General features: G+C 31.2%; 3 protein-coding genes and 4 long non-coding RNA genes across 9 annotated transcripts in view; 4 read left to right on the top strand and 3 right to left on the bottom strand.

The window, feature by feature from the left end:
• The first annotated feature begins 135 nt into the window (after window positions 1-135).
• Window positions 136-3,184, top strand: LOC148938277 (uncharacterized). The gene is made up of 2 exons (XR_016141400.1): window positions 136-2,563; window positions 2,636-3,184. It is a non-coding gene; the product is annotated as an uncharacterized LOC148938277 (long non-coding RNA).
• A 2,096-nt stretch (window positions 3,185-5,280) lies between these two features.
• LOC105433672 (uncharacterized) lies at window positions 5,281-8,023 on the bottom strand. Its single transcript, XR_968524.3, has 4 exons — window positions 7,580-8,023; window positions 6,278-7,503; window positions 5,874-5,954; window positions 5,281-5,807 (listed from the first exon to the last, which is right to left on the bottom strand). It is a non-coding gene; the product is annotated as an uncharacterized LOC105433672 (long non-coding RNA).
• A 1,258-nt stretch (window positions 8,024-9,281) lies between these two features.
• LOC148938276 (uncharacterized) lies at window positions 9,282-9,600 on the bottom strand. The gene is made up of 2 exons (XR_016138512.1): window positions 9,469-9,600; window positions 9,282-9,434 (listed from the first exon to the last, which is right to left on the bottom strand). It is a non-coding gene; the product is annotated as an uncharacterized LOC148938276 (long non-coding RNA).
• PSMG1 (Proteasome assembly chaperone 1) lies at window positions 9,459-10,894 on the top strand. Of its 3 annotated transcripts, none has more exons than XM_011649082.3 (5): window positions 9,459-9,752; window positions 9,881-9,960; window positions 10,051-10,211; window positions 10,298-10,490; window positions 10,583-10,894. In XM_011649082.3, exons 1-5 carry the CDS (start codon window positions 9,658-9,660, stop codon window positions 10,765-10,767), a joined length of 714 nt encoding a protein of 237 aa, XP_011647384.2. In that variant the 5' UTR covers window positions 9,459-9,657; the 3' UTR covers window positions 10,768-10,894. The 3 variants fall into 3 exon arrangements, with proteins under 3 accessions (XP_011647384.2, XP_011647385.2, XP_011647387.2); XM_011649083.3 differs by having other exon boundaries at window positions 10,557-10,769; XM_011649085.2 differs by lacking the exon at window positions 9,881-9,960.
• A 22-nt stretch (window positions 10,895-10,916) lies between these two features.
• On the bottom strand, window positions 10,917-13,350 carry CycK (cyclin K). Its single transcript, XM_011649081.3, has 8 exons — window positions 13,128-13,350; window positions 12,690-12,918; window positions 12,369-12,500; window positions 12,192-12,297; window positions 12,034-12,091; window positions 11,767-11,939; window positions 11,522-11,665; window positions 10,917-11,403 (listed from the first exon to the last, which is right to left on the bottom strand). The coding sequence occupies exons 2-8, from the start codon at window positions 12,906-12,908 to the stop codon at window positions 11,000-11,002; spliced, it is 1,236 nt and encodes a 411-aa protein (XP_011647383.2). The 5' UTR covers window positions 12,909-12,918; window positions 13,128-13,350; the 3' UTR covers window positions 10,917-10,999.
• A 49-nt stretch (window positions 13,351-13,399) lies between these two features.
• Window positions 13,400-14,238, top strand: LOC148938275 (uncharacterized). Its single transcript, XR_016138511.1, has 2 exons — window positions 13,400-13,917; window positions 13,988-14,238. It is a non-coding gene; the product is annotated as an uncharacterized LOC148938275 (long non-coding RNA).
• A 1,695-nt stretch (window positions 14,239-15,933) lies between these two features.
• LOC105433668 (ribosomal protein S6 kinase 2 beta) overlaps window positions 15,934-20,672 on the top strand; it is a 6,601-nt gene continuing 1,862 nt past the window's right edge. Inside the window, exons 1-13 of the mRNA XM_011649080.3 lie at window positions 15,934-16,260; window positions 16,556-16,750; window positions 17,007-17,088; window positions 17,171-17,331; window positions 17,486-17,592; window positions 17,704-17,881; window positions 17,984-18,149; window positions 18,296-18,448; window positions 18,578-18,843; window positions 18,934-19,182; window positions 19,317-19,555; window positions 19,639-19,900; window positions 20,612-20,669. Of these exons, the coding sequence (XP_011647382.2) occupies window positions 16,207-16,260; window positions 16,556-16,750; window positions 17,007-17,088; window positions 17,171-17,331; window positions 17,486-17,592; window positions 17,704-17,881; window positions 17,984-18,149; window positions 18,296-18,448; window positions 18,578-18,843; window positions 18,934-19,182; window positions 19,317-19,555; window positions 19,639-19,900; window positions 20,612-20,669 (2,170 nt within the window). The 5' untranslated portion in view covers window positions 15,934-16,206. The remainder of the gene's footprint in view (window positions 16,261-16,555; window positions 16,751-17,006; window positions 17,089-17,170; window positions 17,332-17,485; window positions 17,593-17,703; window positions 17,882-17,983; window positions 18,150-18,295; window positions 18,449-18,577; window positions 18,844-18,933; window positions 19,183-19,316; window positions 19,556-19,638; window positions 19,901-20,611; window positions 20,670-20,672) is intronic.

Genomic DNA, 20,672 nt, shown 5'->3' with positions numbered 1-20,672 from the left:
GTGAGAATAGCCAAAAGATGACGGACCAATCAAAAGTTGCTTTTTCGTGACCAATCTCTGATTGTAATGTCTCTATGTTGCCAAGTATCGAGGCGTCCCCTGATACGATCGCACATCCGTCCGACCGATTCCAAATACCGGAGTACATCGGGATACATCCCGGTCGGCCGAGTATACTCGACAATCTGAGCATTCGCAACTTCACTGGCGAGAACAGAGAGCGGGTACATCCGTTCTCCGTGATCACAATCTTTACCGCGACAATCCATCCTTATGATTAAAATCGCTGCTTGCGATTATATGTACAAGAATGCGATTTAAAGAACCGAATTTAAAGGTCTGCGAAAACACGTGCGCTACCTCTTCGCGCCCCGCGTGCCTCCCGCATCGCCGAACCACGCGCATTGAACTCAGTATTGCGCCGGAGCGATACCTCATTATAAAAACACGTAAACACGTGCCGCATGCTAATCTGTCCGCTCACGGCCAGCAATTAGAATCTAACTTCTGTTCGTATTCCATTATATTATTTGTGCAATTTCCACCCGGCACTATTGTTTTTCTTTATTATTGTTTTTTAAACTATTAAGATTTATTACGCGTACAATCTAATTCTGATCTTCTAATTCTGTCTTCAACGTCCTCGCTCCCCACCTGATAACCGACTGACCGTTATCCACGCGAGAATGTAAGACCGTTTTACCGTTTTCCGTGCCCATAAGACAACATCCTAATAAGTATTTAATAATAATATTAAATTAATTTAAAAAGTTATAGATTAATCGATATTTTTGAAATATCATTGATTATAAAAAATCGATATTTTTTAAAATCGATTATCAGAAAGTTATCTTTTCGATATCGCCTATCGCCCATCGTCCATTGCCTACCCTAGTAGGAAGTTTCATCCTAATATAGAAGTTAAGCAACATCGAGCAGAATCTCAAGTAGGATGACCGTTTTAGAAACATGCGGTGATACAAAATAAAACATTTCTATCACTTTCTCTCAATTTTTTTTCATTTTTTTCACTTATTTTCCGTAAGGGGTGTTACGTATATAGATTTTCAGTACTAGCAGTCAATATTGGAACGCGATCGTTTTCAGAATTCGTTTTCAGTCTTTGAGGATGTTTGTGGGATATCCTGAAGTCATCCTAAAATTGTCTTAAGAAAGTCTTCATAGCCTAAGGCTGAGTGGAGAACGTCTCGAAGTCGTAATGAAGTGCTCATTTGCTAGTCCACAGGACGTCTTGTTTACGTTTCAGAATCATAATAAGTAATCCTCAGAATATCTGGCTCATCTAATAGAACGACCTGAGGATATCCTTGTATTATTAGGGTGTGTTCTGATACATTGGTATTAAAAATATATAAAGCCGGCGGCACAAGGTGCTTTTTTGGCTGCTAGATTTTTTGCTGGATTTGCATGCTTGCTGTCGTGATGACAGCGTTGCTAACATTGATGCTGGCTGTCTTGTTAGTTTAACTTCAGTGCGAGTTTTCGTGCTGGCTGAATAGAATTTTATAGAAGGTACTTGATATATTTATTTATTTATTTTTCCTTTTGTCATATTTATTTTTATTTTGACAAATTGTAGCAAACAGAGGAACGATAGAATATTTGATATTCGAAAGAAATATTTTGATGATCTAAAGCTGCGTCTTGATTGATTTTCAAAGTGAGCCAATCAAGACCATGCAAAAAAGGAGGACGTCTTGTTGACCACGTTGCAATTGGACACAGCCACTTACCGACCGATGCTTGGAGATTTTTTACTAGATCAACCAATCAAATAATTTTATTTTAAATTGGCCAATAGGCAACGTGGGCAAGCGGGCGCCATCCTAAGAAAAATAGCACCGGATTCTTTGAGTATATAAATATGGACTGTTAATAGCTTATTTCACTCCTGACGCCAACATTTAGACAGTGGCGCTATCATAACTCACGAAAAGAAACTAAAATGCGTGTCATTGAAGCGTAAGTGATTGGTCAGTGCATATCAGTTTATATCAGTTCATATCATTTTATTCGATCATATACGAAACTTACATGTTCTTGAAAATCATAAATACGAATTAATTAAATTGATTGCATAAACTTGTTTAAACGTAATAATATTAACATATCGTACTTTGGAGCGTGTGAAATAAGAAATAAACATAACTCTTTTATTCGATACACGTTGACAAAAATTATTATATTTAAAGGACAATAAATAATATTTTTATATATTTTATATATTCTATCTGTTTTTAATCAGTATATTTTATAAATAAAATATATAATATAAATATATAATTTTTATAAAATGTTAATAAAATATATTTGTTCGTTTACAGAAATCCTTATTTGATTTTTAAATTATCCGCCATTTGAGACACGGGACGAAGCCTAAATCTCGAAATATCTCAATCCAATGTTGGTGACAACAAGCATATGCTTTTAACATGGAAAAAACGGTGGACAATCCATACTTGTATAGTCAGACCAACAGCGTAATCAGCAGGCTATAGAATTTCCAGCATAGTAGCCAGCAAAATAGTCAGCATAAGAGCACGTAAGCAATCCAGCAGCCAAAAAAGCATCGTATGCCGGCTTAATTTATATAACATGAAGTGCACATTTTTAGTACAAGCAGTCAGAATGGATAATTACAAGGGCAATTTTAAAATAGGGCATAAAAAAAAGAGGAGATAATGTTGATAATAACAAAAATCCCTAAACAATACTATTTAATTTCTGTGAATTGGTAATACTGTGTAAGTAGTAATCTGTTAATTGCGAAAGTTTTTTTGACATATGTATATGTATATGTTAGTGTCGGTCCAATAGGTGATTTAAGCTTTAAGAAGTAAGAAATTGACCAATTATAATCGAATATGAAAAGAATAATCGACTATGATTGGTCAATTTCTTACGACTTAAAGATTAAATACTTATTGTGGACCGACACTTATATGACATGTATAAAATAATAAGTATTTTTTAACCGTAAATATAAAAAAACTCTAACAGCACATGATATATCATACGAATATTCTGTATTTATACTAAACGTACTGTGATCATATCGAGTATATTAAGATTATTTGTATAAAATCTATATAGAATATCATTTGTTGTATATTTTCAGGATATACTCAGACTATAGCAAATAAACTTTGCTATATATATTGAATTACTGAGTAATACTGAATTTACTCAAAATATCTCAGATATATTCCAGATATAATGCGAATATATCAGAAGATATCTTGAAATATACTGGTAAAGATAAGTGAAGTAGCAAGATGATTATGACGATGATTTAAGATCATTTTTTGTCATTCAATGTCAGTGTACTAAAAAACAACGTAAAAAAAATATCATATTTGTTACGAAATATTATCGTCATAAATATATTTTCATTTAATCGTCATTTTTAAGTCATTTTTAATATATATATATAATAAATAGTAAAATAACATTATTAATTATTAATTATCTTTCTTAATTAACTATAATATATAAAATTAACTATAATAAGAAAAATATTTCATACATATTTAATACAATTATTGACAAATTCATAAACAAATAAATAAAATATATTCAACAATTTATAAATAATTTTCATAAGAAAAATAATTCTCGTTAAACATAATATAGGTTCACGGCTCTATATATGTAATTAAATTATCTACAAAAATTACATATCCAATCGAGGTTTTAAAATTGAGACTATTTATGCAACAATAAATAACATTCATTAATCAGATCTATCATATTTTATACCAAAATTTTGTATTTATTTATATTATCATTTCAGTAGCAAGTTTCATCTTAATACCGAGAGGTTAAACGACATCGAGCAGGATCACCAAGTGGATGGGTGACTGGTTTTAGAAACATGCGGTGATAGGAGATAAAAGATGTGTTTCGTCAATTTCTCTCATTTTTTTTCATTTTTTAATTTTTTTCCATTTATTTTCCGTAAGGGATGTCACGTATATTATAAATTTTCAGTATTAGCAGTCAATATCGGAACGCAACCGTAATTTTGTCGACATTTTGCTATCTGGAATATATTGAGGATATACTTCAGACAAGCTAATTACATATTATAGATATATTCAGTATATCTCCATAATTACCAGCGAAAATCTACGGGATAAAGTAATGCGGACATAGTAAATTATTAGTATATACTCGATATATCATATACATATCTCGAATATCATGCGAATATTGTAATATACTTTTGCAATATCTTACAAACATCATCGATCTATATGGCTGTCTGGGTATATTGTAAAAGAAAAATAAAGATGAAAAAGAAAAATAAGGAGGAGCAAATAGAGAAGGGATAAATATCAGATAAGTAACTAATATTCTTATAAAATGAAAAATAATTTATTTATATACACACTATGACTATAGATGTTGTTGATTCTTTTTTTCGATTAATTTTTTGTTCTAGGTTCAAGATTGGAAACAAAATGCTTCTTCAAAGAAATCAAGGATCGATTTTCTTTGATAATTTATTCAAAATTAATCTAAATTATCTTAGAAGTGCCCAAGTGTCAATGTGATCATTTAGCGATGACCTATATCAGCCTGATCACCCTTTTGACCCTTCCCTAATAGTACTCGTCTATTCTGAGAACATTCCACAGGATATCATACAAGTATATTCGAAATATTCTCCGAACATTCGAAATACATACTGCGATATATTGTGGAATGTACTTAGACCGTTACTACCGCTCACTAATCCGTAGTATGTACTGAGAATATCCCGCAGTATGGTCATAAGATGAAAATGATTTAAAAACAATATATCATGTAGGGCATGCATAAGGATATTCCAGACAGCCAGATCGCGATATTATAGATCGTGAAAATCTATAATATACGTGACATCTTTTACGGAAAATAAATGAAAAAAATATAAAAAAATGAGAAAAAGTAATGAAACATATTTTATCTTGTATCATTGCATGTTTTTAAAACGGTCACCCATCCTACTTGGAAATCCTATACTTGTATGATATCTTGTTCGATGTTACTTAACTTCTATAATGAGATGAAATCTACAACTGAAATGATGATATAAGTGAACACAGAATTGTGACATAAAATATGATCCGGTGACATAAAATATGATCCGGTTAATGAATGTTACTATATTGTTATATAAATAGTCTTAATTTTAAAATCTCAATTGCATATGTAATTCTTGTGAATAATTTAATTATATGTAAAGAAAAATAAAATATAGTCAAGCATATGAAATAAATTGTAATTAATATATTAATTATTTAAAGATTACAATTCATGATGTTAAAAAAAGCAACAATGCGTTCATTATAATTATGAACTTTTTTAAATAAAAATTCTGCGAAATAATGTGAAAAATGGTAATCGTGTGTCATAGCGAGGAATGTGTGATCGCATCTTTCGCCACAATCTCTCTATATTTTGTGTATGTACCACTTTCAGGATCAACAAAATTAATTGTATGATTGACTGTCACACTGCGTGTAATTTTCATTACGTATGCTCGCCATTTATCGATATGGATAATAGAGCTAGCTGCGACATAGTTTTTGAAAATTAGTAAAAGAGTTTTGACGGATCGATTTGTTACAGGCAAAACAAATACATTCTATTGCGTTCAATTCCGTCAAAAACCCACTGTCCTCTAATTATACGACCTGTATTGTATTTTCTTTTGCCTATTTTAGCTTCATCCTGTTCTACTATTTTACCTAGTCCACCAATTTATTTTTGTTCTTTCTCAAGCCATTGTTGTGAAGTAACTAACAATAATTTAATATATTACTTAATAGCAAACATAAATAAATAATAAGCAGTATTTTACTTACTTCTCGACAAAAATTTTTCCAATTGACAACAGTATAATCGTTAAGTTCCAATTCGTTTTTTAGAAATCTATGTCATGATGGCTGTAAAAAATAACCGATAAATCGATAAATTGGATAGGAAGATTTAAATGTGCCCGCTCAAATCATGTTCCATGCATTTATTTTGAAATTACTACTCTCTGTTGTTTTCGATTTTTAATAACCTTATAATATTTATTTGTACACTGAAAAGTATGATTTTCAGCAATATTTGTTAATATTAGTACATTTCGGCATCTCAGACATATCATTTCACTCCGTACAACTTTTTTTTCACATAGAAAATTCCACAAACAATCAAAATTGTATGTTATATTAATAAATTCATGTAAATGCATATATAATACAATATGTAATTGTCTTACACGTATTAAAGTTCTTTAAGTGCTTGACTGGCTAATATATATTGTCGGTATGATGGTGATATCGGTACGATACTGATGATGATCGTAACACTACTGATCTGTGAAAATCGTTGATATCTGTAAACAGGATATCTGTAAGTGTACAATAACAAACATGTCCTTCAACATTGAATCGTAACTGTTGTTTATTTCTACCGACATTTTTCACAGATCAGTAGTATCAGTAGTTTGGTATTCAAATTTATATATTTTTTTTATATGGTTTGAAATTTAATTTTTATCAGTGTATCAACATATAGATTTGAATTGAACTTCGTGCAGAAATAAACAAAAAAAAAGCGACGTGCGGAAGCGACGCATGGTTGATTGAGACATATAAACAGTTGGTCAAAAATAAGGTAAATTATATTCAACAATAATAAAAAATTATTAATAAATAAAAATGTAAAAATTAAAATATTTTCGAAATGAATACTATATTGTAAATTTAATTTTCCTTATTTTTTAATACAATTTCACGAATTCATTATTTTTTAAAATAATTTTTAATATTAGCTGTTTCAGATAGATGTAAGACATTCAATGTCCAAACCCGCAATGATAGTTATAATTTCATACATAACTTTTTTTAAAATATATAATAAAAGAATTATTACATAATAATTAAACAATTAATAATTATATTAAAACAATCAATTAAATAAATAAAATAATTGAAAGATATTTATTAGATTCAGAAAAAATTAACGGAGACCGACTGGATTTAAACTCACGATCCCTCGTCTACCAATCCGACACTTAGTCTACACGACCACGACGGCTCCTCCCTGTTGACTCTTTATATTCTGAATCTCTTTCATGACCGCTTACGGTCGTCTAATTCTTACATAATTTTCAATAATTTCAATAATTTTCAATAATTAATCAAAACGAGATGGAAGAAAGAAAAACGCGACACCGTGGTCTCTCACTCGCACTAGCGTCGCGTGTGTGAGACAGTGAAGGGACAACGAAATCGGTATCACGTATCCGATTATGCTTTCTCTCTCGATCTGTGTGTCTTGCGTTAAGGATGCAACATTGAATTGCCCCCACTATTTTTTTCTCTTCGCTCCGCATCTCCTTCGCGCTCCGCGAAGACATGGACGTACGCGCTTCGTGTATATGTAGCGGCCGCACGCCGAGCGCAGGACACCATTCCTGCCGATACACTTCTTGCACTAGTTCTGGGGATCAATCATGTAACTTTACGTGAAATTTTTCACTTTTTATTTTTCACTTTTTACTTTTCATTTTTCATACCTTGACACCTTGACATTTCACGTGAAACTTTTTTCGTACAGCGATTATGTAGTTTGGATGCTATGTATGTAGCATAGAAAGTGAAATCATGAAACATAGTTTCATAGGTTTTATAGCTAATGAAAATTATTTTATTGGTACAATATTATATACATCTTTTAATAACCAATTGTATATGTACTACGTACACTTAACTTATTCTAATGCAATCCTAATCTTCTCTAATTCCGAAGCATATTTATTAATTCTCTAGATTTCCGCCTTTCCGCCACCAAGGTACATGGCGAAAAAGTTCACGTGAAAAATTTCATATTTTCACGTTTGAGAGAGTTACATAATCCCGCAAAATCATACATGATCGTATGTTCACGTGAAATTTTTCACTTTTCACGTTTCCGCCCTAGGGGAAAAGTTATATGATCGACTCCCTGGAATAAAAAACAAATCTATATGCGCGCATTTATCTATAGTTTATGTCATGTATACTATACAAAATGTGCTCATATGCGCTTTACGGAATCCAGTCAGTACATGGGTGCATTCGTTTACGCAGTATTTTATGTATCCACTGCTTTCTCATCTGCTTGTCACGTGATCGAAATTTACCAAACGGATAACTGCGTGAATAACTGCACGGATCGTACCTTCCAATAGAAATTGAGCCGATTGTTTGAATAATAAATAAAGAGACAATTTTATACGTAAATTTATATTCAAATAATTAAAATGTAATAAAACTTTTTTATTGTATAAAAGATAATATTTTATTGATATTAAATTTAATTGATGTAAATAATGGATATTATAAAAAACATTTAATCTATGAATTTTACTTAAAAGTTAGATATTAATTTTTTGTGAATTATATTTTATTATTCTTATTTTTTCTTATATCTTCTTATTTTTATTCTTATTTTTTCTTATTTTATTCTTATTTTTTATTCTTATTTTTATTTTATCTTATTTTTATTTTAATTATATCTTATTATTCTTATTTTATTTTAATTATTATTTTAATATTTTATTTTAATTATATCTTATTATTCTTATTTTACTTGGATCAATTATTTGTTTCTGACCCTTTTCGCTTCTTATTCTAATAAAATTCATTTTGGTGTTCGTTTACACAGTACTACAAGCAGAGCATCCAAATCAGGAGGTCGATCATCTAACTTTTCCCCTAGGACGGAAACGTGAAAAGTGAAAATTTTACGTGAACTTACGATTTTGCGGGATCATGTAACTCTCTCAAACGTGAAAATGTGAAATTTTTCACGTGAACTTTTTCGCCATGTACCTTGGTGGCGGAAAGACGGAAATCTAGGGAATTAATAAATATGCTTCGGAATTAGAGAAGATTAGGTCTGCGTTAGGATTAAGTGTACGTAGTACATAGGGGGTCAATCATGTAACTTTACGTGAAATTTTTCACTTTTCATTTTTCACTTTTTACTTTTCATTTTTCATACCTTGACATTTCACGTGAAATTTTTCACATACAGCGATTATGTATGTAGCTTGGATGCGTGGAAAGTGAAATCATGAAACATAGTTTTCATAGGTTTTATAGCTAATGAAAATTATTTTATTGGTACAGTATTATATACATCTTTTAATAACCAATTGTATACCAACTACGTATACTTAATCCTAACGCAGACCTAATCTTCTCTAATTCCGAAGCATATTTATTAATTCCCTAGATTTCCGCCTTTCCGCCACCAAGGTACATGGCGAAAAAATTCACGTGAAAAATTTCACATTTTCATGTTTGAAAGAGTTATATGATCGTAAGTTCACATGAAACTTTTCACTTTTCACATTTCCGCCCTAGGGGAAAAGTTACATGATCGACCTGATTTGGATGCTCTGCTTGTAGTATGATTGACCCCCTGGACTTCCGAGATAGCTGCACAGATGAGATATACATCCCTGCGTAAACGAACGACGAACTGCGCTGCAGTCATTTTCTCAGACGGAATAAACGAACGACATTTGCGGTAGTGACTGCATAAACGAATGCATCCTATTACTGTGTTTCGTAGCTGAAAAGTACCATTTATTTTCACATTTTGAAGATGGTTAGTCACTTTGGAGAAGTAATATTCCCATCATCTCGAGCATTTTGGGATGATGAGGACGAGTATGAACCAGCTAATTTTCAACATTCTTCGTAAGTTGAAATTACATGCTAAGGCACTGATACATTGTTGCATATTGTTGCAATTATTTTAATTCGATTACCTTTATCTTATCAATTATTGTTATACACAAAATAATACGAAGTGATGATGATTTCAGGAAGTTATACATTCGCTGGTTGAAAAATAAACCAGAACATATACAAAAGTTCATTGTAATAGAAGGAGATCCATTAATTCGTAATATTAATATTATTTTAAATCAGTGTTTATTCTCTCTCCTTTCTCAACTTGCATACCATAAATTACTAAATAATTGTTTTGTTTCAGCTCTTGTTGTTCAATACTTGTATTCTAAAACAGAAGCATGTATCATAGAAGATGAAAATCAAAAAAAAGTTTCAGTTATTTATCATATTGACAAACAAAAATATATGTGTATGATTTTACCACAATTTGATACAAGAAATGCTGGAAAACTTATAAACCAGGCAGATACTTTGTTAACTATATTCATTTATTAACCTTCCATTGTATATTTTGTAAATTTAATAAATGTGCATTTATTTTTTTACAGATATCAGATATAATACAAATTTCAGAAAATATGATTTCGATAATATGTCGTCATGTATCACAGTTTCAGAATACAAACATTCCAGAGATTCCTTCGTTTTTAAGAACACTAGTTACCAAAAATGAGAATTTTAAAAAATGGGAGACTGAATTGTTGGAACAACCAAATATTGTGTTTGGAGTTGGTGCAGGAGGTTGGTATTTATTCATAATATATACAATAACGATGTAACCTAAGTATAAAAAATATTCTCCAAAAGTGGAATCATTTTTCTGTTTGTTTCAGTTTTATCTTATGCTGAACTCATGGGCATGTCAGCCAAGTTATATGTTTTTTATATTGATAGTCTTGTGTTAGATTCTAAATGTGCAGAACCAATTATCCAAATTTTAACCAATGAAATATCTTGTACATTGCAGCAACCAAAATTTATTGAAAATTCCTTTAGTAAAGGAAATCTTTATATGTGAAATGTTTATCTTCTTTGTAAAGCAAACGTGAATTAATTACATATAAATTAAATATCAATTGATATATGGAAATGATAAAAAAAGTTTAAAATTATATATGTAAAATATAAAGCTATATCTATAAGTATTTGTGCATGCACGCACAAAAATTTGTTTTCATTATTTCAACATTCATCTTTAATTAAGATAAAATACAGATACAGTTTAAACTAGATATGTTAATTGCTTTCAATTATGGTTGTGGTGGATAATAGGTACGTGGTGGTGCTGCTGGTGGAATTGGATTAGTCGCTGGAAAGTAAGATGCGTTTGTCGGATAGGAATATGGTTGGAAAGCAGTTTGGTTGGTAGTTGGTGCCGATGGTGGTGTAGGGCGAATAGTAGCAGATGATCCAATATGATGCATCGTTGATACAATATGATTCATTGTATTCACAGGAGGAGGAGGAACCGAAACATTCGTAGGTGGAAATGCCGGTGGATAATTTGTATTGTTGGAGGTAAAATTCGTCGAGTACGTGGGAAAATGAGCCGTGGACGTGTCTAGTGGTTTTATTGTATCTGAAATGTCTGTAGCTGGACATCCATTTGCAGAAGCAGTTGATTCGGTGTTCTTAGATGATTTTCCAGGTGTCACTGTAATATTTAATGACTTCTTGTTATTTCAGTGTTTAAATACTCTAATATATATTATATGATGTTAAAAATTTATCCGAAACATGATTATATATATATTATTATTATTATTACTTACCGTTTGGTGTATTAGATGCAGATTCTATAGCAGTAGCAATAACAGGTCGTTCTCTGCACATTTCGCTGGATGGTATCATAGGTGGTGAATCTGGTGGTTTTGTACTAGCTTGCGAATATAAATCCAATACTTGATGACAAATATCTAGAAATATATGTGATATATCATGGGATATTGTAACAAATCAATAGCAAAGACACTTGTAGCACTTGTGATATTTACAGATGAAAATTGTACAAGTTTACCTTCTAAAAGATCCATAGTTACATCTTCAACAAACATATCCCACCAGCGTAAATGTTTTGGTTGTCTTCCAACCCAATCTACTACTTCAAACTTGCTTAATTTTCCTGCCAAGTACATTAGAGCAACAGCTATGATCTCTGGCTCCCATTGTAGTGACAAAGTGGTACATAAACTATAAAAAAAGAATATAATGTAACAGGCTTCCCACGCGACATACCAAATATTAATATGAAGAAATTAATACAGTTTGGGTTAATACCACATACCTATCGTTAACAAATGTCCAAGCCATTTGAACCATCTTTTGCAGCTTGTTTTTATCGCCTACAAAGTACCACAGAACAAAATCGTCTTCACTAGCATTTTTGGTCCTTACTATTTAGTAATCTTTTATATAGCTTTACATGTATAATATTTAAATTACCTTTCAGACATTTTGCATATTTTAATAAATAACTATATGGATGTTCCACTTGTAGATCAAACTTGATAGTTTGCAATAAAATTCTTTCCAATATTAAAACCTCTTCCTGAAAAAGACAATTCGGTATACATAAACATGTATATTAAAGTATATATGCCTCCAGAAAAAATAACTTACTTTAGGATCTTCCCCAAATGTCATAAATTTCTGTTCTGACACTAAAGTTTTAGCAGTCCTTATGATATCTTTACATTTTTTCGGCGTTTCTTCAACTTTACCAGCTAAGAGTAAACAGCAGCAAGCTGTTACCTATATATTGCAACAATACAATATACATTATAATAATACATATAAAATATTTGTAATTTTTATATTACATATACATGCGTACATACATCAAACACATACATACACCACACATACACACACATATCCATTTATCATACTTACATATTATCATACTTACATATTATCATACTTACATATTATCATACTTACATATCGTGGAAAATTTTTGAATGAATGGAACATGTAGAACCGATGAAAATAAATAACACCCGTTGCCATCGTATTGTAACCTAAATCCATTTTTGTACCAGTATCGATAATAAAACGCGCGCCTTCCTTTCGGTATCTACATTCTGTCTCATAATCGATACCATCCTGAATAGACGGCGTATTGCGTAGTTCCTTCTTTTCGTAATACCAGCACGGCATGTTTAAACCACTTTAAATATAGTATTTAAATGTTAATATTATACTTAAATTATACGGTACACATATCTCTTGGCACATTAAAATTACTTAAAATAATCGAAAATTACTTAAAACATGATGCCATTCCGAGTTTATTAACCATAACTTACAGTCTATTTTACAAACTTAACTCCAACATTTTATGTATTTGTAAACTTAAATTTCAACATTTACACTTACTTGACATATTTTGATTTCAGAGGCTGGCAACTCTTTTATAACAATAATTAATTATTATAATGTAATAAGAGTTCAAATTACATCAACAAATTCCTCTTCTTTCTATTTTGCTTTTCTCTAGCTTGCTGCTTTTACTCTTGCCCTGTTTGCTCCTTCACTCTGTCCTCTGGCCTGATTCAGGCTGCGTTCCGATATTCACCGCCAGTACTGAAAATCAATAATATACGTAACATGAACTATATATTTTCAGTACTGGCAGTGAATATCGGAACTCAACTTTGGAAACATCACCTAAGGCCTTGTGTCCACGATGCTAGAAATCGAGATCTCGGATGAAAAGAGAATTCCTGGCCAACTAACCAATCGCATTAGTTAGTTGGCCGAATTATTTAAACGCAATTGGTCAATTCTTTTTTCATCCGAGACTTCGAGTCGATTTCTAGCATCGTGGACACAAGGCATAAGTGACTTCATAAGCCTGGGCATCGACCACGTATTTTTCAGTGACATAGTTCACTTTTAGATTTTCACTGGTGGCCATCTCATGGTTTCACCGTTCGTCATTTTCACTGCGATCATGCAGCGAAAAAAATTAGTGACATAACTAGAAGTAGTGAGACCTATTCACATCAAAATATTAATAAAAAACTACCCTGAAAGCAACTTCTCGACTGTAAATATAACCTTAATTTAACAAAATAAAGAGGTACGAACTTAAGAATAGATATTCCTATCTGTGCAAAGAAGGTAAATACATCAACAGCAATAAGGAAAACAATTACTAATAATTGTAAGTTGCAACAATTTATTAATTTATTTGAAATATATAAACTTTCATTTAAAAAATTTTTCTATTTCAGTGTCTGTATTTCAAACAAAAACATAAGATTGACTTTTCATGCTGACGCTCGACGTTCATTTTTAGCACAGTATAAAAAAGAACAATAGGATAACTTCTTAGCGGCACCTTTGATCTGAATGCTACACGACCATGTTGTTGGTTGTGCGCGGGCTACAATTTAAATTGATATGCGTTAGCTAAAGTGAACATATTAGATATATTATAATTGTGAAATAATTGTAATTGTAAATACAACGATTTAGAGAATAAGTTTGTTTAATTTTTAACCTTTAATTTAGTTCCACACACCCATATGTCTGTATTTTGCATAATTACTTTTTAAAAATTTATATAAAATATAAATTTATATTAAATTTATATGGAATAATGGAAAGGTAATTATTATTAAAAATATTCTGCTTATCTTGTGCTCAAAATTGTAATTATGAAGAAATATTATTCAGGAATAAAAAAAAAATTCTCTAATCATTTTTATTTTTTTTTTATTATTATTTCAAACATCTTGCACAATGATTATTTTAATTCTTGAACTTCACTGATTTAATAGTTAAAATTATTCTCTGATTAATAATTATAGTTGTTATTCAATCTTAAATATTTTAAATTGTTTTTTTTTATATTTACGCATTGATTTATGATATATTGAGCAGTATTGGAACACAGTATATACAGTAGTGCAACTCTCCGTCGATGCCTTTGATGTTGCGTATGTTAAAATAAACTGCACATGCGTAAGCGACGTGTATGTAACCAATCAGGACACGGATATTCCGCCTCACTTCTTCTTTTTATTATAACTTTATTTCTCTTTCTAACTTGACATCAGTGTATGTTAGAATAGAAATGTACATAGGCGCATGAAATTTATTTCTTGATATTTATTTCATTATATATTCTCCAACGAAATATACATACAGAAATAAAGTTAAATTTTAAATATAAAAAAAATAATTTTAGATAAATTTTATCAATTTGTATTGCTATATTATATTATGTATTGTCGTATTACACAAATAAAATTATACATGGCTTTTCTAAAAATAAAAGTTAATTAACGAAGTTAATAATGATTGTTAATAACGATTAACAATTTATATCTGAAACAAAAAAAAGTACAAATTATTTAAAAAAACATACATATAAATTTATTATATAAAACTAATTTATTATATGATAATGTATATGCAAATATGCAAATTAAAAAAATAAAAGAAAAAATACATTAAACAATATGTTAAACACATTGTGAATAATATAAATAATATATAGTAATTGTTAATAAATTTTTTTTAAAAATATCGTTAGTATATCTTCATCAATGTTAATTCTATAAAATGTATAAAATATATAAAACAAGTATTATAATGTAAATAATGAATGAATGAAATAAGTAAATAATGAATAGAAATAAAGTTTATAAATCATAGACAAAATATAGATTTAAAATATGAAGAAACAAATATTGACAAATATTAATTTAATTAAAAGTATGTCATATTAAAAGATACAATAATACAATAAACATAAAATTTAAATGCAGATGCAATGTTAAACAAATTAAGATGCCTTAACTTCTAATATTCATAAATTAATGTTTTATTTATTTCTTTCATACAACTCATCAATCATTAGTTCGCATCTCAGCTAGTCGATTCATCTTGGTACGAACCAAGGAAAGAGCAGTAAAAAAAGAAATTTAACAATTAAAGTTAAAATTTTAATTTTGTTATAAGTCTCACCTACGAGATGCATGTTTCCACTACGTTAAATGCTTGTATAGGCATCTCATGCTAACAAACGGAGAAATTACAGGGAAAAGTGAGACGGAATATCCGTGCCCTGATTGGTTATATGCCTCGCTCGCGCATGTGCAGTTCATTTTTACATACGCTAAAATCAGGAGAGTTGCGCTACTGTATATATTATAATTGGAGCGCGACTGACTGCTAAAAGCCGCCATATTGTTGATTGTGTAAAACGATCATGCGCGAGAGACAATTATTAGTACGCTTTTTGACAGAATGAGCCTGCTGTTTCTTCTTATACTGTGCCCCAGTGGTTAGTGATTGACCGCAAGTTTCTTGTTGTTGATTTGTTGATTAAAGTCAAGTGATAAAGTTTTTTTTGGATGAACTAAACGCTCATGTAACGAATTAATAAAATAACAAGTGTTGACAAAAATATTTGCAATTCTAAAAATAAACAACTTTAAATATAATGCCCTTGGCAACTCTAACGGCTCCTTGGACCGAGCATCGTACAAATGAGAAGGTAAAATTCTTAATTTCTTTCTCGAGTCGCAACATTCTTGGAAATCTTTCGTGAAACGGTAAATTCCAAATGTGTAGGAAATAGTGTAGGAAGTATAAATTAGCCTTAAAGTTAATTTGACAATGAAGATTCGGGAATATGTAGTTGTCAATTCTGTCGCGGATTGTAAACAAAAATTTCTATAGTCGAATTCCGATCGATTTTATTAATTTTTCTGATTTCTCCACATGCTTTTGCTTCATTTTATTCAAGATCTTACAATATATTTTTATTTTCTTTTTTTGCATTTCTTTAGCAAAGTACAGAAATTCTTCCGGCTGAAAATCAGGAAGAAACAATGATTACTCCAGGAAATTTCATTGAAAGATCAAACGGTTGCTCTGAATCTCATGAGATTGAAGTACGTGATATGGTAAGAGATGGTTATGAGAAAGCAGAACCTTCTCATTTTGAATTATTGAAAGTTCTTGGTCAAGGATCTTTTGGCAAGGTAGGACATATATATATATATATAGAGTATGTATGTATATATATATATATATACATATATACATATATACATACATACATACATACATATATACATACATACACATACATACACACGCACGCACATACATATATACATATATACATACATACGCACGTACATGTATACACACACACACACATATATGCAAGCATATACATGTATGTATACAATTTTATATTGTTTCTTTAATCTTACTTTGTTTCTCTTTTTATAGGTATTTTTAGTGAGAAAAGTTATTGGGAAAGATAGTGGTACATTATATGCTATGAAAGTCTTAAAGAAGGCAACTTTGAAAGGTATCTAGAGATACTAAATTGAGCATTTGCAAATGTCTCAGATTTTTAATTGTATAATTCTATCTTATTAATTTTTCCTTAGTTCGTGATAGAGTTAGAACCAAAATGGAGAGAAACATATTGGTAGATGTGGAACATCCATTTATTGTCCGACTACATTATGCATTTCAAACTGAAGGAAAACTTTATTTAATTTTAGATTTTTTAAGAGGTGGTGATCTCTTTTCTAGATTATCTAAAGAGGTAATTGTTAATAAAAAATCATACAAGTATCATATGCCTATATTCCTATATTCTTCAGTGATAAGCACAATTGAGAAAATACAAGCAAATATTGTCCAAGATGATCTGGATAAGCCAGATATATTTATAGTTTTCAGTACGATTAATGTTTTAGGTAATGTTTACAGAAGATGATGTCAAGTTTTATTTAGCTGAACTAGCACTCGCATTGGATCATATACATAAACTTGGAATTATATATCGAGATTTAAAACCCGAAAAGTTTGTATTGTTTGCATTATTATATTGTTTATATTACTATTACTCTATGTATATATTTAATATGAATACTGATTATTCAAGAATTTAATTAATTTTTTTTTTACACAATAGTATTTTGTTAGATACAGAAGGCCACATATCTTTAACAGATTTTGGCTTGAGCAAACAACCTTTGGATGATTCAAAAGCATATTCGTTTTGTGGCACAGTTGAGTATATGGCACCGGAAATTGTCAACAGAAAAGGGCATACTTTTACGGCAGATTGGTGGAGTTTTGGTGTCTTGATGGTCAGTTGGAGTGCATATATCGCATCTGAATCAAAATGTGATTGATGAAATGTTCCTAAATGTAAAAAAGAATCTTATAGTAATACTTTCTGATGTTTTTAGTTTGAAATGCTGACAGGTGCTCTTCCGTTCCAAGGTGCAAATCGTAAAGAAACAATGACGCAAATTTTGAAAGCTAAACTTGGTATGCCACATAATCTTTCATCAGAAGCGCAAGCACTTTTGAGAGTATTATTCAAGAGAAATCCGGCAAATCGGCTTGGATCTGGTAACATAAAGAATTTACACTATCTTAACGTTTCGCATAAGAAAAATGTTTTTGATAAGAAGAAGAAAAAATATAATGAGGTTCTGAAACGCAGATTCGTATATCTTTATGATAACTTTTTATATGTGAGTTTCTTTGTCTCTCAGGAGGAGTCGAAGAAATTAAAAGTCACATTTTTTTTGCTACCATCGATTGGGACGCCCTTTATAAAAAAGAAATAAGACCGCCATTTAAACCAGCTATTAGAGAAGATGATGCGTTTTACTTTGACAGCGAATTTACCTGTAAAACACCTAAAGGTAATCATTCTTTTTAAAAGCAGAAGAAAAAAGAAGAATTAGAATAATCTCAATGGGGAACAAATTAATGATAATAAAAAAAATTCGCTCTTTGATATCTTTACAAAAGATATTTTAACATCTTTTCAGATTCTCCTGGAGTACCTCCTAGTGCAAATGCTCATGAATTATTTCGCGGATTTAGTTTTGTCGCACCATGTTTGCTTGCAGATGCAGATCATGTTGTATCTCCTGAATATAGAAATTATGATAGTGTCAGTGCCACTTTTCCACCTTATGTCAATCCTGTTTCCATAACTGATGAATATGAATTTAAACATGAGATTGGCAGAGGAAGCTATAGTGTGGTATACTTGGCTGTTCATATAGCATCCAAGATGGAATATGCTGTGAAGGTAATACTCTGTACAAAGTACAGTTTGAAACAATATATATTTTTAAGAAGTAAAATAAAAAATAGCTAAATAACTAACTAAACAAAATAGGTGATTGAAAAATCAAAACGAGATCCAACAGAGGAAATAGAAATTCTATTACGATACGGTAGGCATCCCCACATTGTAACCTTGAGAGCGGTTCACGAAGACGATAAACGAGTATATCTCGTATTAGAACTTTTACGTGGTGGCGAACTTCTCGATCGTTTATTACAAAGACGAAATTTTACTGAGAGAGAAGCAGCCGAAGTCATTTATACTGTCACAAGTGTAGTACAGTATCTTCACGAGAATGGAGTAAGTATGTTCTTTATACAATAGCAAATTTTGCATAACATATCTCGGTTTATCTATTCACACATGTGTTTATATGTATATCTATGAAAATATACTTAACGTCATCGTTTCTTAAAGAAAGAAAAAAAAAATAGGTTGTTCATAGAGACTTGAAACCATCGAATATCTTGTATGCCAAAGCGGGCGGTGATCCAACAACACTTTGTATATGCGATCTTGGTTTTGCAACACAATTACGGGCAGAAAACGGTTTACTAATGACGCCCTGTTATACAGCCAACTTTGTAGCACCTGAAGTATTAAAACGTCAAGGATATGATGCAGCCTGTGACATTTGGTCACTCGGAGTTTTATTATATATTATGCTAGCTGGGTATAAAAATTTGGGAAATGATTATTTGTTAAATGTGACTATAACGATTCGACTTTATTTTATCGTGCATTGATTTTACGCAGATATACGCCTTTCCGTAATAGTCCAGGAGATAGTGCGAACGATATATTAGATCGTATTGGTTCGGGATATATAGATGTAGAAAGTGGTATATGGTGCCATATCTCCAATGAAGCTAAAGAGCTAGTTAAAAGAATGTTACATTTGGATCCCACTCGAAGACCTACCGCAGCTATGATTTTAAAATATCCATGGATTATAAATCGACATCGTATCCCGCCAAAACTACTGCCAGATGTTATTAAAGATCCACATAGCTTGAAGGTACAGCAAATATATTATCGAAATATCAATATCGTTACGAATCTTTTGCCAACTTTCCAAAATGTCATCATTAACACATTAATTGTCGTCATAGTGCGTGCGTGCGTGCGTGCGTGCGTGCGTGCGTGCGTGCGTGTGTGCGTGCGTGCGTGCGTGCGTGCGTGCGTGCGTGCGTGCGTGCGTGCGTGCGTGCGTGCGTGCGTGCGTGCGTGCGTGCGTGCGTGCGTGCGTGCGTGCGTGCGTGCGTGCGTGCGTGCGTGCGTGCGTGCGTGCGTGCGTGCGTGCGTGCGTGCGTGCGTGCGTGCGTGCGTGCGTGCGTGCGTGCGTGCGTGCGTGCGTGCGTGCTCGTGTCGCGTATGCACGTGTAATATAATATGTATGGCTGTATATTTTCTGTTCTGCATGCTCTAATATTAAGGCCGGTATTCATAGTCTTATATTTAAGATCATCTTAAGATAGTATTTCAATCAATAAGATAGCTGTATGATCTTATTTAAGATGATCTTAAATATAAGAACTGACTATAAATATCGACTTAAGTCTTTTTTTGTTGTTGCATTAGACCAAACTAGCTTTTTCTTTCATTAATTCAAATATAAATTTATTTCATTTTAAGTATAACATACATTAATTCATTTACAAAAAGCAGAATTTATATTCTCAATAAATTTACACATAATCAATTTCTCAAGTAAATATTCCTATTTCAGATAGCAGTAGCAGAGACGTATAGAGTAATAGCGAGTAATCCGAGATCACCGCATATTGGTC

The sequence above is a fragment of the Pogonomyrmex barbatus genome, unplaced genomic scaffold (genome assembly GCF_055798465.1).
Source record: "Pogonomyrmex barbatus isolate J1 unplaced genomic scaffold, ASM5579846v1 scaffold1, whole genome shotgun sequence".
Classification (NCBI taxonomy): Eukaryota; Metazoa; Arthropoda; class Insecta; order Hymenoptera; family Formicidae; genus Pogonomyrmex; species Pogonomyrmex barbatus.
The sequence above is the reverse complement of the archived record's forward strand: the minus strand, read 5'-3'. Positions and strand labels throughout refer to the sequence as shown.